General features: G+C 43.3%; 1 protein-coding gene across 1 annotated transcript in view; it reads right to left on the bottom strand.

Annotated features, from left to right (window-relative positions):
- The window catches only part of RRM1 (ribonucleotide reductase catalytic subunit M1), a 30,038-nt gene extending 23,711 nt beyond the window's left edge, over positions 1 to 6,327 (bottom strand). The window contains exons 1-4 of the mRNA XM_086933772.1: positions 6,014 to 6,327; positions 2,496 to 2,584; positions 1,063 to 1,240; positions 29 to 129 (exon numbers count right to left, since the gene is read on the bottom strand). Of these exons, the coding sequence (XP_086789898.1) occupies positions 29 to 129; positions 1,063 to 1,240; positions 2,496 to 2,584; positions 6,014 to 6,032 (387 nt within the window). The 5' untranslated portion in view covers positions 6,033 to 6,327. The remainder of the gene's footprint in view (positions 1 to 28; positions 130 to 1,062; positions 1,241 to 2,495; positions 2,585 to 6,013) is intronic.
- Positions 6,328 to 16,910: the final 10,583 nt, after the last annotated feature.

Below are 16,910 nucleotides of genomic sequence, written 5' to 3'. Positions count from 1 at the left end.
CTCACATACACCCAATGGTTCAACCTACATCTTTGTTGGCTAAGACAATGTCAAGAGTCTCTTTGGAAATCATTGGAGAGTGGCGTGCATTGAGGGGGTTGATGTAGTTGTACAGGTCTTCCATCACATCTAAAAAGAAAGTACAAAACAAAAATCAGACCCTGCATTTCTAGGCAACAATGTATCTATAAAACAGTTGTGTTTTAACAAAAATGAATAGTCAAAAGCTCAACTGGGAAGAGTGGCAGGTGCATAAGAGGAGCACTGAAGCTGCAAGACAATTTGTAAACGTCTCTAAAAGAACAAGCCATATGAAAAGGAAATTGTTTAGAACTAAATAAAATTAGCTATCCTTCACAATTTTCCTCCAACCCTATTACCAATGCTCCTCAAACAACGATCCATAGTTAACTTAACTGCTAATGATTTGCCCTCAAGTTGTGAAACCACAATCTAATCTGGTTACTACAAAAAGGCAGAGGCTTAACTGGAAATGTATATACACCGTGTCACAGCACTGGGTAGGATTCACTTCTCTCCATTACAGACCAAGAGTACCCTCAGGACTCCCAAGCCTCTTAAGCAAACAAGTGGCAATGTGCAGAGAGATCGCACTCATTCTGGGTTATAGCTACTAATAACAAACTGGCCCTCAACTAATTGATACTATTCCAGACAGATCGAGAACTGATGCCGCACTGTCAGATGAAGCAAGAGGCTCTGTATAAGCAACATAAAGCAGACCAAAAACTGAATTTGCCAAGCACTTAAATCACAGGTGTTATACAACCTGAATGGTATAACGACTGCCTCTAGCAGACAAGTCAGAATGGAGAGATCGGGGGCAAGCAAAACTGCAGCACAAACAACTCTCGCTTTAGAGCCATGGCTCAAAAGCAGGTGTCCCCTTTATTGAATTATTGAGAACAATCACTCCTCAGCAACATCAGCCTGTGTACTGAAGAACTCACAATAGAGTAGCTAGCCCCCCAAAAAAATGTAAGCCAACTAGCGTCCAATACTTTACACTTTCATGTCATAACATTTGAATGAGCATCTTACCGCTGAATATTTTTTTAGTTTCCTTATGCAAATTGGAAACTGCAATCCTCGCCGCCAAGATGGCATAGTCTGGGTGTTTGGTAGTAAGAGTGGCAGCGGTCTCTGCTGCAAGAGTGTCCAGTTCCACAGTGGTGACACCACTGTATAGACCTTGGATTACTTTCATCGTTATCTGCGTCTAAATAAGAAAAAGTTCTACACGTTATCTATAATGGCCAATGTCAGCATTTTAATGCATTGGTGTATTTGGAGAGCCATTTTCATGCAGGGTTAATTGAACCTAACCCGTCTTGGCCCCTGACTCCCCCCACCCCCCCCCTTCCCCTTCCCCCCCTCCCTCCTTCCCCCCCTTGCAAAAGATGAATAAGCACATCATGGAGCACATGATCAGATTGTCTTATGTCTGGGAGGCTACTGAGTACAAGTAGTATGCAGTAAAAACTTTAATGAGCTGTATATCAGATACCCAATTTTCTAAGAGCAGTCAACCTGAAAAGGTCCTGCTTCCTCAATCTTGTTTTCCTGGTCTCTTTACGTAATGATGCTCACAACATTTGTTTATTTTATGTTCACTACTCTCCAGTACGTTCATGTCCCATTTTGTCAAACGGGACTCATTGTATGCATTTTTTTTAAGCAATCAACTCACGGGTGTAGTGATCAATCCATAAGCAGATTGTAATTTACATACACTAGTTCAAGAACTAAAGAATGTTAGTGTTGAAATGAAATGCACAACATGGGAAAAATGTAAAAACTGCTAAGAGTGCTTCCCGTGTAATCATTGCTCAAACGGAAATGTTGGAATCCGTATAACATGTTGTGATTTGGTTAAAATGCAATTTCGTGAATAATGAACGCCCAGCTATAACTCAAATTCCCGAGCAGGGATGTTGTACTATCTGTTGGGAGTCGACAACTGCTGCTTTTAAAACCGGAATTGCTCCATTGCCGACTGTGTTACAATTTATTCTTTTGAGGATATTAGTTTGTTTTAATTGAAATGCCATGTTTTTTTTACATGTTTGTAGCGAAATAAGTATCCTAAGTTAATAATTCATGCTTCTTGAATTTTACACCATCGCGGATTCATCTATAACTCGCAGACCATGTGTGAATAAATGCATAATGCACTGATTCCAGAGAACAATGGGCAACAGGGTGGTTAGAGCCAACCCCTTTCTATCAGTGTGTTATATTACAAGGGCATTTCTATAGTGCAAGACATGGCAATGTGCTGGATCGAACAGCAAATCTTAACCAACCGATAACTAGCTATAACCCCAGCCTCTATGAAGAGCCTATTCTTCAAGCTCTGCTTGAGGAGGTGTGTGCTTTAGGTGGCGTGGGCAGGGCGGCAGAACTACGCTAAATTAGGCATTCGGGTAAGAGCAACTCCACCAAGATAGACCCTTAGAAGACATTCAACTTACTGGGTCAACAAAGTCAAGGTTAAGTCCATAGCAGAGCTTCTGGATACGGGAAGTAATTTTGTCAAACATGACACGCTCCTCACGCCCATCTAGAAAATAGAAGTGGTTAGTGTTTAGTATGAGAAGTAAACTGCAAATTGTAAACAATGCACACGATATTTACCATAGATATCGGGGGAAATGAACGCAGTTATTTAAAGAAATCTCGTGTATTTAAGACTGGACTCATTTTTACTGCTCGTATAGCTTTAATGCATAAAGTCTCAAGAGACATTAGGGCTCTTCAGTTTGTAGACAGGGCAGTTGTGGTTATGAGATTCAGTGAAGTTTTCCAGATAAGTATTTGCCACAATCCATCTTCTGCATAATTGGCAGGGGGAAAAAGTTTACTTGCTCAAACAGATCAAAAGTTAATAAAAACACAAATCACATGTTGCCATGCAGTGGCAGGCCCTTTGTTATGCAGAGACTAGTTACCTTTAGTTTGTCCATAGCTGTTTATTGTGTGCAACTGATTAATAAGTCGACATTTTCTCATCCATATAGTTTTAACATTTATAAAAATGACAACATAGCCAATACAGCTTCACAATGTGCTGCATAAGCTGCCATTTCTTGACGCAAAGTTTAGTTAGCCCTACTGCTTAATATTGTTATGTCCTGTCACACAATTCCACTCTTCCTGGTAAGAGAAATTTAGGCTGCGCCAACCACAAGTACAATTAACAGGATGGAGTTAGTTTAGGCAGTGTATTTATGAGGAGCTTAAATTTTGTAAAATGTCACAATCACCTCTTTGGTGAACACAGATTAATGTATAATCATCAAGACTATGGTAGACAACTATCTAAGGCTCTTAATACGCCATAAGTAGTGTCTACACCATTGATCTACTGCTTGTAAGAATTTTTATGGGTTTAGCCATATATACAAAGTGTTACTTACAGCAACGAAATTCAAAAAGTGCATTTCACAATTAAAACGTGAAAACGACCCTCCGTAGGAGTTTGATGTTCCTGGATGCAGTCACTCAAGGCTTGCTGGACTCAAAACCCAAGAACAAACATCAACTGGGCAAAGTTTACCACAAGCCTCACCTCTGCCCTTCGTTAATCTTCCAAATTGTTATTCGGGCTTAAGTAAACAAGTCAGTTATCTTTCAAGTTAAGCAGGGGCAGCCTTGAGTTCAGCATTATACCAGAACAAGCTCAGGCCATATAGAAAAACATTTCCATGGTAGAGGTTACGAACCTTTCAGAGTACAAGTCAGGATGACCATGGGCAGGCAGATAGCAAGAATTCATTTATGTAACCGTATCCTTGAAACAAGGTTACATCAATGATCCTTGGTCATAGGATGACAAAGCAGCTTGACTAAGTACTCTATATTCAGGTCAGAGGGCTTACATCATCACAAAGCAATGTCCCCTAAACCATGACCCGAACCAGGGATTCATGACAAAATGGCCGCTCCAAAGAATGGGTGTATTGAATATGCAGCCAACAAGCCCTTCCAACAGCAACATTATTTTTTCAAATAGGACCGGCAGTTGCAGAAACGCTTAAAAAGAGCTTGAAGAAATAGAGGGAAGTACTACTTACAAAAATCTACATTTACAGGACTAGAGGTCCATCAATTAAGTTGATTAGTCGCTTCATTCCAACTGCAAAAAAAGTAGTTCTGAACAAAGCAGCAATTGTTCTTGATCGCTGAACTGAATTCAACTGTCCAACATTTCAGGAGACCCGAGTGATTATCTTGTGTGCCACCCCTATAATTTGTCAATATATAAGCTCAAAAGAGATGAAGAGCAGTAGTTCTTTGTGGAGCATATTGTCCATTGGTCTCCTACTGAAGTGGGGGACCAAGACCAATTGAGTTTCAGGATCTAATGTTACTTGGGACAGATCGTTAGTTACTGAGTCAAAGATAGGCCCAGATTGTAGTGCCCCGACGGGCTAAATATAATTCTCTTCCCCACAAGAACCAAATAGTAGTGAGGTTTTTGATGAGTCGTATGCCACTGGATTTTTTTCTGCTGAATGACATCTGGAGGGTCCCCCACATAAAAAGTGGAATACACATACCGCCGAGTCCATCATTTCTAGAGGATGGAAAGAAGGTGATGAAAAAAAATGCTATTTGAGCCAGTGAAGGGCAAATCTTGTTTTGCAGACTTAGCCTAAAATCATTTAGTTGTTTTGGTCGAGCAGTGTGTTGTTTTGGTCGAGCAGTGTGACCCCCCCCACTGCACAGGGCGAGAGCCAACTTGGGGGGTCTCCAAAGGCCCCCTGTAAGTTGGTAAACAGCAGAATGTGGAATATGAACATGAAAAGGTAAACTGAATAATATTCATGGTGCTACTGCTTGTCCGACTTAGACTGTCTGTTGTAAGCCAGTCAAACCTTAGGTTAGTTGAAACCCGAATATTTATAGGGTTCTCTGATCAGGAGCAGGTACTTAAAAGTAATTGGGGTAAAACCAATATCTTGCAATTTTGTCCCCAACTTCCAACAAAAGTAGGACTAGATCTAGAATATACAATACTGGGACTTCCTTTCTCAGTTCCCCCTAAATAAAACAAAACGTTCGTCATAGCCGATGTGACCACTCCAGTGATCACTGTGTATGGCTGCTTCTGGCGGGGCAGGGAGGATGCAGGAGCTCATCCTGGAGGTTGAATAATGAGCGGCGCGGGATTGTGAGCCGCTCCACAAAAGGACAAAGAAGCAATCCGTCGCCAGTCAGTAGCATGGCAAATTTATCAAAAAAACGTTATTGTAGTTATGCAATAATCTAGAAATATGATATTGTTATATAATTAATACGTTTAGTTGATAGTGGACCATGAACATTTCTAAAGGTGAAATGGAGCAAGTGTTGTGTAAATGTTTGTTCTCTGCATGTGATCTTGCCCACCCTTCCCGAGAATCCGCTGTTGTCGCCTGTCAAGCTAGCGCGCCAAACAGGACAAAGCCAGAGTCTGCAGAGCTGCGAATCGCAGGGCTACAACCCCCAACCTTATAGTGGCATTACTTTTCTTAAGGGGGGGGGGGTCGTGGAGGTCCTTCCATGCAATAATGGGTCAATAACTTCAAAAACAGAGTAGCATTTCGGGGCGTCTATTGAAATAAGGCACTGGACCAGATAAATATGTTCTATACCCATGGAAAGAGCATATTGGGGGTGGGTTCTAAACAAATAGGGGTCGGTAGCTGAAAACTAAAAAACAAGTCCATTTAAACTAGAGAGGACACATCACAGGAACAATGTGGGGGGAGGGAGGGTCTTAAAAATATGTTTCCCAGTGGGAGAGTTATGCAACTTGCGCCCCCTGCGAAGCCTTGGCGGGAACCAGGTTGGCTTTTGAATCAAAGAGACGGTTGGCTTCGCGCGCCCCTCCCTGCGGCTTGCGACTGAAAGGGCGGGAAACCCTGCAGCTGCGGCAGGGTAAGGGCTGTTGCTGCTCTGCCCCTGCATGGGTTGGGTTACAAGAGGGGACCAGGCGCCCGCTCACCTCTCTTGATGACATGCATGTCGGCGGCGACTGGGGTGGGCTGCTCGGCCTGGGGAGGCGAAGTGGCGGCGGCGGTGAGCTGGTGCTCGGTCTCGGCACGGGTCTCCCTCTGGTAGCAGTGGAGTGACTCGGCCTGCTCAGGCGGTGGCGGTGCTATGGCGTCTGTCGCACAGGCTGTCCTTCGGGAACTGACTTGCCGGCTCCCGCTCAGCTGTCACCGCTCGCCTGACAACAAGTGACTGAAGCCGACTCCCGCCAAAGCTCGCACCAAATTGAAAAAGAGAAAAGAAGGCGGGCACCTGCAGACGTCAGCCCCGCGCCACGGGCTGCGTCAGCGAAATACAACCCTGCCAAGACCCTTCACGCGCCGGTGAATGATAAAAGAAACGAGCAGCACGCGAGGCCGCCATCTTGGACTGGAACTTCAACCGCCAAGGTCCCCGTTATATTTAAATTTAAACGGAATGACTGGGAGCGGAAGACAACTTCAGATTTTATACCCAATTTTAGAAAATTCTTTAAACATCGTATTAGTCCGTAGATTTACGCGATTAAATTTTATACTTTTCAAGCACACAAAGGACTAACATGGAAGTAGGATGACCAACTGGCATGAGTGCAAATTCAGGACAGTGAGTGTAAAAATTAAGGACAAAGGGTCAAAATTCAGGAAAAAAATTCAGGACAGGAGGTCAAAATTCAGGACAAAAGGTAAGTTTTACAGACACATCAGAGGAGGTTGAGCAATAGTATTTAAGTAAGTAAATAGACAACCACTTAAGTACAAGTGAAAATAAGTTTATAATAGGTTGAGACAATTGTGCACTTCATGGTTTTTCAGTTTGTGCGCAGCTTTAAGCAAATGTGCAGGTCTTTTTTGTGGTAACAAAACCGCCCCCACATACCCCATCTTTACAGCTCCCAGGGTAACACCCGATGCCCAGTCCGGCCAGCCTGGCCTTGCTACCACCCTCCAAATGGTGCACCTCATCTTCACATAGACCCTCTCTCATGTGTATTTAATTTCTTTTATAGTAAATGTAAATTGATACTTGTAGCGCACTTCTCACCCGCAAGGGTCTCAAGGCGCTTGTACGAATACCGCTGTGGAACCCATCCTGGCTTTCCCTGTGAGGCGTCCACTCCTGGGCACCCCCCAGGTGGAGGCTAGGCATCCTTAGCGTTGTGGGGGCTGTTGTGGAGCTTAAGCAAGCAAGCCCAGAGTTGCAGAGTGGGACTCCATGGTTGGAATAGGCACGAGGCGAGAATTATCAGGTCCGTGGAATTTTGAGCCCAAGACCCGCCGAGGCGGGAAATTGAACCCTGGTCTCGGGCCAGACCTCTGTGCTACTCATCCCAAGTATGTAGGGCAGGGTGTCGGAGTGTGTTACAACACACAGATATTATATAGAGACAATGACACATATAAATGTAAAAGTCAATGTATAGGAAATGTTGCTCAAGATAATGGGGCTTACAAGGTGTAATCATACTTTCATCCATCATTCAGTCTTTCACCATTCAGTCTGTCCTTCCATCTGTGTGCCAATACATGTCCATTTTCAATCATTTACAAACCTATCCATCACGTATCCTTCCATCCATCATTTCACTCATCCATTCCTTCATCCACCCTTTTACTCATCCATCCATTATCCATCCATCCACCCTGTTACATTCTGTTACCATATTATTTGTCCTATAGCTTTAACAAATATGAGCTTATGCTTTGGATTATGTGGTATGTGCTTTGTATACTTTCTTATGTGTTCCATGTTCCATGTAGAGTGTCAGTTTGTAGATTCCAGCTGGGTTTCAGTTGCATCTGGAGCCACAACTGGAGAGATGTATTTTGCCATTCTGTGATTAATAAACCAATTACCAAGCTTAAGAATTTCAGTGGATTATTACAATGGCGACGAGTTAAAGAACAATCCTGTCATCGGAACAGCACAGGTACGGAGTGTTTCCAGAACCTAACAGGAATTTGAGGGAAATTGTAAAATATTATATAAGGAGTATCGGAGCACAAAGGAAATACAAATTGCAAGATCAGCTCCACTGCCTTCTGTGAGGTGAAAATTACGGAGAAACCATATACAGGATATATAGTTTTGGAGAAGAAAGAAGAAGAAACAACAAAGGCATTCAAAAATAAACAAAGTACTGGTGTAACGAAGATCAGTGTGGAACGGTGCAACGAAGAAGAACGTCCATGGTCAGTATCCAAGAAGATCTGCATCGAACAGCAGAAGCGTCAGCAACATTCGGAAGAAACAAGTGCGTTATTTGCTGACATCATGCCGCGCACTTGAGGACGCGCAACGTGGCTGCCATTTTGAGGTTACCATAACAACAAGACACAAGTAGTCGGCGATGTTAACAGAGGTGAAATAATGACATTTAAACGGAATTGTGAGGAGCGCTTCACACGGCAAGTAATTCTGAACATCAAAAGGTTCGGGTGAGTGATCGATAAAAAAAGAAAAGGAGACTATTAATTACAAAAGAGGGAAAATGCGGAGTGTGATATTTATTTGAATATACAAGAAGAGTGTGAGAGAAATATTTGTCAGTTTACACAGTGTAAAGGATTACATGATTACAAAGACAAGTATTAGATACATTCCAAGTACAAAAAATTAACAAAACACTAAGAAATTTGTTGCAATTGGGATTTTACAACCAAAACTAATTTCACGAATAGCAATTTGAACCACCAGGAACAACACAAGGGTGATCCACCCATACAGTGGATAAGATGGAAGGAAGAATTTGTAACATACATGAAAGCCATTGATGGTGAACGCATGGGAGCAGAAAGGAAGAATAGTATTTTCTCACATTGTTTAGGATCAGAAGGGCAGGTAGTGCTTAGAGCCCTACCTCAAGTAACAGCACAAGAGGGAGAAGAAAATATAAATGTGTATGTGGAAGCAATGTTAAGAATGGAGAAGAGATTTAAACCAACAACTAACATCACACTGAACATTTACATTTTATACCAGGGCACAAAAAGAGGAAGACTCTTTTGAAGATTTTTTAACTGATTTGAGATCATTAAGTATGCATTGTAATTTTGGCATAATGGCAGATAAAATGATTAGAGATCAGATCATTGTACATGTAAGAAACAAGAAAATACAGGAAAAGCTTTGGGTTATGGGTGATCCAAAATTAACAGAAGCAATAGCTACAGCAAAAGCACTAGAGCAATCAGAAAAGTGGATGCAAACTGTGAAACAGAATGTTGTTAAGACAGATGGGGTGGAAGAAGTATGTGTGCTAAAAAACAAAAGTGAACACAAGAGCGAGGTACCACATTCAAAATTTAGTGTGGGTAAATACAACAATAGCAATTCTTTTAAATGAAACAATAGTTATGTAAATCAAAATTCATGCTACGGGTGTGGTGGTAGAACCCATATGGCATCATTCATGGGTTGCCCTGCTATTAACAGAGAATGCAGGAAATGTGGTAGAATGGGACATTTTGTTAATGGTTGCAGAGACAATAGAAGGAATTTTACTCAAACACATGGTATGGTTTCTAGCATATCTGAAACTTATATAGTAAATAACGATAGTGAGTACAAGGAAAATTCTGACTGAGAAGGGTTTTGTGGTATCCATTATTAATAATGGAGTAGATTCGAAGGAAGGGGGCATTTTGAGAGCTCCTAAATGTGTTGTATTAGTATTAGGAGCAGGACTAGAGCTTTTGGCTGATTCTGGTTCCCCTTGGACCATGATCACTCAACCGTACTACAATGAAAAAATGAGTGAAATATGTAAGATAGGCAAATACAAGCGACTGATATTGTAGCCGAAAGTTTTAATGGATCAAAAATCGATATGGAGGGATATTTTTATGTTCTATTATAATTTAAAGGAAGATGTGCAGAAGTAAAATTATATATTGCTGTGAAAGGTGTAAACGTACTAGTTTGGCGTGATCAGTGGAAGTTGGGCATCATTTTGAATCCACGATCAAAGGAACCAGTGATGTTAAGTGATGATATGAACCAAGAAAAAATTGCGATTATAAGTAGTGGTGAAAAAGAAACAAAATGAATAAATAATTACAAGAATGTGTTTTGTTACAGGTTGGGAAAACTCAAACATTTTTAACACAGAATTGTTATAAAAGAAAATGCATGTCCTGTAAAACAAAAGTTGAGGGGTGTACCAATCAATGTAAGAGAAGGAGTAAGAGATATGCTTCAGGAACTCGCAAGTGAAGGGATTATTGAAGAAGAAATTAAATCCTCTGAATGGGTTTCCCCCATTGTTTTATTGCACAAATCAGACCAAAGATTGAGGGTATGTGTTGATTTGAGGACATTACATTCAAATATCATTATAGATTGTCACTCTCTTCCCAACATAAATGAAGTGGTGTTAATGTTGGAGAATGCAAACATTTTTTCTATGTTAGACCTAAGATCCGCTTACCACCAGATCAAACTCACGGAAGACTCAAAAAAGCTTACAGCATTCATTACACCTCATGGTTTGTATCAATACACAAGAATGCCTTTTGGTTTGGCATCAGCTGCATCCGTTTTTCAAAGAGCAATGTTTCAGATGTTTAGAGATATTGATCAATATGTAAAATGTTTCCAAGATGATATTTTGATTTTTTCAAAAGATGACACAGAACACGGGAAGCATTTAAATGAAGTTTGCAAGAGGTTAGAAAAACATTGTCTCAACCGCAAGGCACATAAATGCAAATTGTACAGGAAATCTGTTGAATATTTAGGGCATACTTTGTCAAGTGATGGTGTAATTCCCAAATCATCTAATGTAGATGCTATACTAAATGCACCAGCACCAAACAATAAGGATCAATTATTATCATTTGCAGGCATGTGTGAATATTATAGCAAATTTGTGATAAAGATGGAACCTTTGAGAAAACTGTTAAGACAAAATACACCCTATGTGTGGTCAAACGAACAACAAAAAGCTTTTGAGGATATACAATCAGAGATTGTTGGTGCACCCACTTAAAAGCCATTTTGTATGTGGAGGGAATGTGTTATCACAGTAGATGCAAGTTTATATGGCATAGGAGGAGTGTTGTCACAAATAAGTGGTAAAGAGGTGTGTAATGTGGCTTTTGCATCGAGAACACTAAATGAAACTGAGAGCAAGTATGCTCTGATCGAGAGAGAGTTAATTGCATGTGTATGGGCTATTGAACATTATCGATTATATGTGTGGGGCAGCAAATTTACTTTAAGGACAGACCATAAACCATTAGTCAACATTCTGTCTTCAGGTGGTGGTTGGAATTCCACGGCAAGAATCGCTAGGTTAGCATCTAGACTCCAAGAATACAACTTCAAAATTGTGTATGTTCCTGGAAAGAAAAATGTGACAGCAGATTTCTTATCACTGTTACCTTGTGTTCACAATGAGGTGAATGTAGTCAAAGATTCTGATTTTGTGGTCAATATTAATGATGTACCTGTGCAGTTTAATGATATAACTGAGAATGTGTGGGAAGAATGTGTACGCAATGGTAAGGATTGGAAGGATATAAAAACAATTGTAACATAAGGATGGCCAAGGGAGAATGAAATCAGAACAGCATTATTACCTTTATTTAATGTGGCTGAAGAATTGGAGTTTGAGAGTGATCTACTTTTTAAAGGTAGTAAATGTGTTCCTCCGAAAGAAATGTAAGATGCAATTTTAAAAATTGATCACAAAACAAATCCTGGCATTTCATCCATGAAATGGTTGATTAGGAATTATTTCTGGTGGCCCGGTATGGATAGATTTATTGATCACACAGTCAGGGAATGTGAAGTATGTGTTTTTGGTGAAAAAAAAATTGAGAGTGAATATTCCACCTTTAAAAATGGTTGAATGGCCCACAGAACCTTGGTAAAAACTTGCTTTTGATATATCAGAACCTTTTAACATGTTACCAGAAAGTAGCGTTTTGCATTGGTCTTAGTTGTTTACCTTTCAAAGTGGCCTGAGGTGAAATTTGTGTCGCAAGCAACTACATGTGCAGTTATAAGTTTCCTGAAAGAAGTCTTTGCACATGAAGGTTGTCCTTCTACTTTAATTTCTGATAATGGCATGCCATTGACCGTATCAGAAATGAAGTAATTTTTAAACAATTGTGGCATTAAATATATACTTACATCTTTATACCGACCAGTTGAATGCGTTAATCGTGTTTTGAAGAGTTTTGTTGTTGAAGCTGTCAAACAAGGAAGTGTTTGGTTAAGTGTTTTAAGGGGACAACTATGGTTATACCGTATTACTCCACATACCATGACAGAAATTAGTCCTTTCAAGTTGTTGAAAGGAAGAGAACTAGCTTCCAGAATTTGTCCGTGGTAGTTCATATAAGTGTAGGAAGGATGGTTCTGAGAGAGAGTGTGTACAAGACACTGCCTTTTGAGTAAAAAAAAACAAGCAACGTAAAAGTCAGTCATTTTTTTTTTTATTTGTTTTTATTGCAGAATTAGAAACAAGAGCACAAAATAAGGCAACCAGTACACTTATGATATCACAAAGCATACATAAAAATAATAGTAAATTCGCACACAGCCAATTAGCCCACAACCCTGAGGCCGGGCGGCGCATCAAATCGTATGCTCAGCAAAGATGTCACAGTGGTCACCCCATAGGGGTGTCTGGTTAACAACACCATTTAGTATCTGCATTTTACCCCCCTAACCTCCCACCCCCTCTCCACACCAACAAGCATGCCCAGGCGCCCTATGTGGGTGATATCGGAATTTTAACACCTGGTCCTTCTCTTCCCTATCAGTGGACGTCTATGGTGTCTGTTCCAGGGTATTTCTATTGTTGCCCCTCGGCAACCTGCTTAACCCCTCTTGGGGACCCACTGCTGCGTACCCAGCCCTAGGTTTCAACTGCAGGTATCTTCCTGAACATTGCCTCGGTGCCTAACAACCCTTCCCAAACCATCCCATCCTCCCTCCCACCCCCCAACTGCTGCTGATGTGGGCATAGGTAATCAACATTGATAATGGAGCACGGCACAAATCGAGGATTGCATTTGTTCTTTCAAGCCTCATGGAGCCCTAGTTGTTCAATGTACTTACTCTTCATCTTCTACCATGTAGTCACGCAACGCTTGAACTATCATGTCCCATGCTCTCGCCATCTCCAAGCTTTTAACATTGTCAGTCCTGGCAGCCTGTCGCATTCTGAGCACACTTTCACACCCGGACCATTTCAGCAGCTCATTCATCCATCTCCTCACGGACGGACCCTCCTTGGACTTCCAGTGCCAGGTAATCTCTCTTTGAGCCAGCATGAGCCCTAGATCAATGAATTTGCTTGTGATTTTTGTGTTCTTTGTGTGAGGGAACCAAAGCAGTAAGCACGCCGCCATGTCAAAGTCCACCTCCCTATCAGTAACCACGTTCAGGAGTTCTCCCACTTCCGGCCAATACGTCCCTAACTTCGGACAGCCCCACAGCAGGTGATCCAGGTCAACCTCAGGCGCCAGGCACCTCGGGCACATCACGTCGTGTACCCGAAAGTACAGCTTAATCCTTTCCGGTGTCAGGTATGCCCTGTGTAGGACAAAAAAGTGTACCTGCTGGAAACGTGCATTCCTGGTCCCCTTCCATGTCCGCTTCAAAATATGTCCCCACACCATGTCCGGGATGAGCTTACCTATACTGTCCTCCCATTTCGCCTTTAGCGCCTGTAGTGGTTCCAGTCCCTCATTTAACATCCTATTATGGAGGCAGGTCACCGCTTTAAAAGTGCCCGCAGCCATCACCACATACTGGCAGGCCATGGTCGTTTCCGGCTCAATTAGTCCTCCCTTCCAGTGCTTTTGCATCGCCGCAACCACTGCCGCATGCAGAAGAAAATTCCCGTCTGGCAGGCCAAACTGTTCCTGTAACGTCTGAAAGGGGACCAACGTTCCATCTATGAATAAGTCCTCCACCATCTGTAAGCCCATCTCCTCCCAATCTGATAACGGGGACCAATCACCCCCATGCGGCAGAGCGGTCAGCATTCCCAGTGGTATCTCTGGTGCATACGGCCGGGCTCTCTTCGCTCTTTTCAGACTTCTTTGCCAACACAGCCTGATAGTCTTTTCCTCCATTGTAAGGTCCCTCATATCTAGTTTCTGTTGCATAACTATGTAGGACAAGACATGGCGTTGGATACCAGTCCCTCGTTCGTGATCTGGTCCCCTGAACTCTCTGGCGATGTGCTGCGTGAGTATTTGAAGTTGTGCTGCTAAATAATATAATTCAAAGTCGGGGACTGCCATACCTCCCTCGAGTTTGGGTCTAATCAAAGTGTTCAATGCCACCCTGCGTCGTCCTTGACCCCAAAGGAAGTCAGTTACCATCATCCTTAGTTCTTTAAAGATCCGTTGAGGGCTCCATATCGGCAGGGTACGGAAGTAATAAAGCAACCGTGGGAGCGCCCCCATTTTCAATAGCGCCACTCGACCCAGCACCGAGAGAGGGAGGGGGGCCCAAAAAGATATGCAACCTCTCAATGCGCGCATGCAACGCCCTATATTACCCTCCAACAGATTTGCGGCCTCATGGTAGATGCGGACACCTAGATAAGTGAAGCAAGATGGCTCCCAGACCACCTCCAGCGCGAGAGGGGGACACGGCGCGCCCGCCCGCAGTGGAAAGACACAGGTTTTAGTCCAGTTCACCTGAAGGCCTGACAACTGGCCAAATCTGGATAACATGCCCACTGCTCCCTCCAGGGCCCGCTCTGGGTCCGCTAGGTATAATAACAGATCATCCGCATACAGTGATATGTAATGCGACTCCTCACCCTGCTTGATCCCCTGGTACATGGCCCCGACCTTGCCTGCGCCGCCAGTGGTTCCATCGCCAGTGCGAACAACAGGGGGGACAGCGAGCACCCCTGCCTCGTCCCTCTACGCACTGGATAATCTGAGGATATAGTCGATCCTAGCCGTACCCTCGCTGTGGCCGATAAATACAGCACTCTTGTCCATCTCCCAAATCCCTCTCCTATACCAAATTTCACCAACACCTCATCCAGGTATGTCCATTCAAGGCTATCAAAAGCTTTCTCAATATCAACCGACAAAACTGCAGGTTCTCGATCTGTGTCCCCAGCACTGTCTAATATCCGGATCAATCTGCATATGTTCATTGACGTGTTCCTAGTAGGGATAAACCCCGCCTGGTTCCCATGCACTAGTCTAGTCATATGTGTTAGCAGTCTGGTGGCTAGAATACGGCTCAATTTCTTATAGTCCACCGTTAGCACAGAAGAGGGCCGATAAGACGTCACATCGGATGCCTCTCTGCCGGGTTTGACTAGTGGCACCACTAGCGCCTCCCTCTTTGACTTGGGCAAGTACCCCAACATTCTGGCTTCAGAGTACACCACCAATAGTCTGGGCGCTAAAATATCAATATATTTCAGGTAGAATTCAATTGGCAGGCCATCAACACGAGGCGTTTTATTTCTTGCCATCTGTTTAATGGCCACTCTAATCTCCGATAGCGTTACAGGCCCTCCCAAGTTCTTCGCTTCCTCGTCATCCAGTACTGGCAGTGGGACAGAGGCCAAGTACTCACTTATTTCAGAAACCTCCACCCCCAGTTGGCATGCATACAACTTCGTGTAGTAAGACTGGAAGCGCGCCAGCACCGCCGCCTGCGAGTAGACTATTTCCCCTGTCTCTGTTCTTATGCTCATGACCAGGTTACCTCTAGTGTCTGGGTTGGCAAGCCTAGCAAGGAGCGTACCCGCTTTATCTCCCTCTGCATGTGCCTTGAAGGTGTATTGCTTATAATCATAGCACCGCAGCCGTTCCGTTTTAGTCGCCACTAATTCCTTAGCCTCAAGTAACCGCTCCTGTAAATCCGGTCGGTCAGGCCTACGCTGTTCCTGTTCCCTCAACGCATCCTCTGCTTTCGCTAGAGCAGTCAAGACTGATGTCCTTGCATTCGAGAACCTGCCCATGCATACGCCTCTCACCACCACCTTCATCGCATCCCATTCTATCGACCTCGCGGCAGCTGAACCCTCATTCTCCTCAAAATAGCGTTCAATGCCGTGTTGGACCGTGTCACTAAACACCAGATCCTCCAATGTATCAGGCCGCAGCCTCCATGTTGGAACTGCTGATCTCGCCCGCTGCCACTGTACTAACACCAACAAGGGATTGTGATCCGAGATAGTCCTAGTCAAGTATTCCGTGTGAGTTACCACGGCAGCCAGGGGGCCACTGCACAAGACAGAGTCTATTCTGACGTGTAGTGCATGCAGGGCTGAAAAAAAGGAATAGTCCCTAGTATCAGGATGTTGCTCCCTCCACACATCTATCAATCCCCAACTCTCCTGCCATTCCTTCCTGTGTGTGGCCAACCTACGCACTGGGGAGTCGGCCAACGGTGGGTGCGACCTATCAAGTGTCACATCAGTGATTAAATTGAAGTCACCTCCTAGGATGATGGGGCCCGCCAGGAAATAGGCCAGCAAACTTGTTAGACCATCGAAAAAATGGGCCTGATCGACATTAGGGGTGTATACACTACATAAAACCACATCCCTACCATACAACCTCCCCATCACCACCACATATCTGCCCTCAGGGTCCACTAGCTGGTTCGTAGCCTGGAATGGTATCCCCGCCCTTATCCATATCAGCACCCCTCTAGCAAATGCCGAATACGTGGTGCCAAACACCTGACCACACCATCTCTTCTGTAGTGCAGTGCATTCTTGCTTGGTTAAATGAGTTTCTTGTAACATTGCAATCTGGACGCCACGCCTCACCAGATAAGCATGTACCTTGTGGCGTCTCACCATTGTTCGAAGTCCTCGAACATTCCATGTTAGGCATTTCAAATTAGGTAACGTCCCCATAGTAGTC

This window comes from Lissotriton vulgaris, chromosome 8 (genome assembly GCF_964263255.1).
Source record: "Lissotriton vulgaris chromosome 8, aLisVul1.2, whole genome shotgun sequence".
Lineage (NCBI taxonomy): Eukaryota > Metazoa > Chordata > Amphibia > Caudata > Salamandridae > Lissotriton > Lissotriton vulgaris.
The sequence above is the reverse complement of the archived record's forward strand: the minus strand, read 5'-3'. Positions and strand labels throughout refer to the sequence as shown.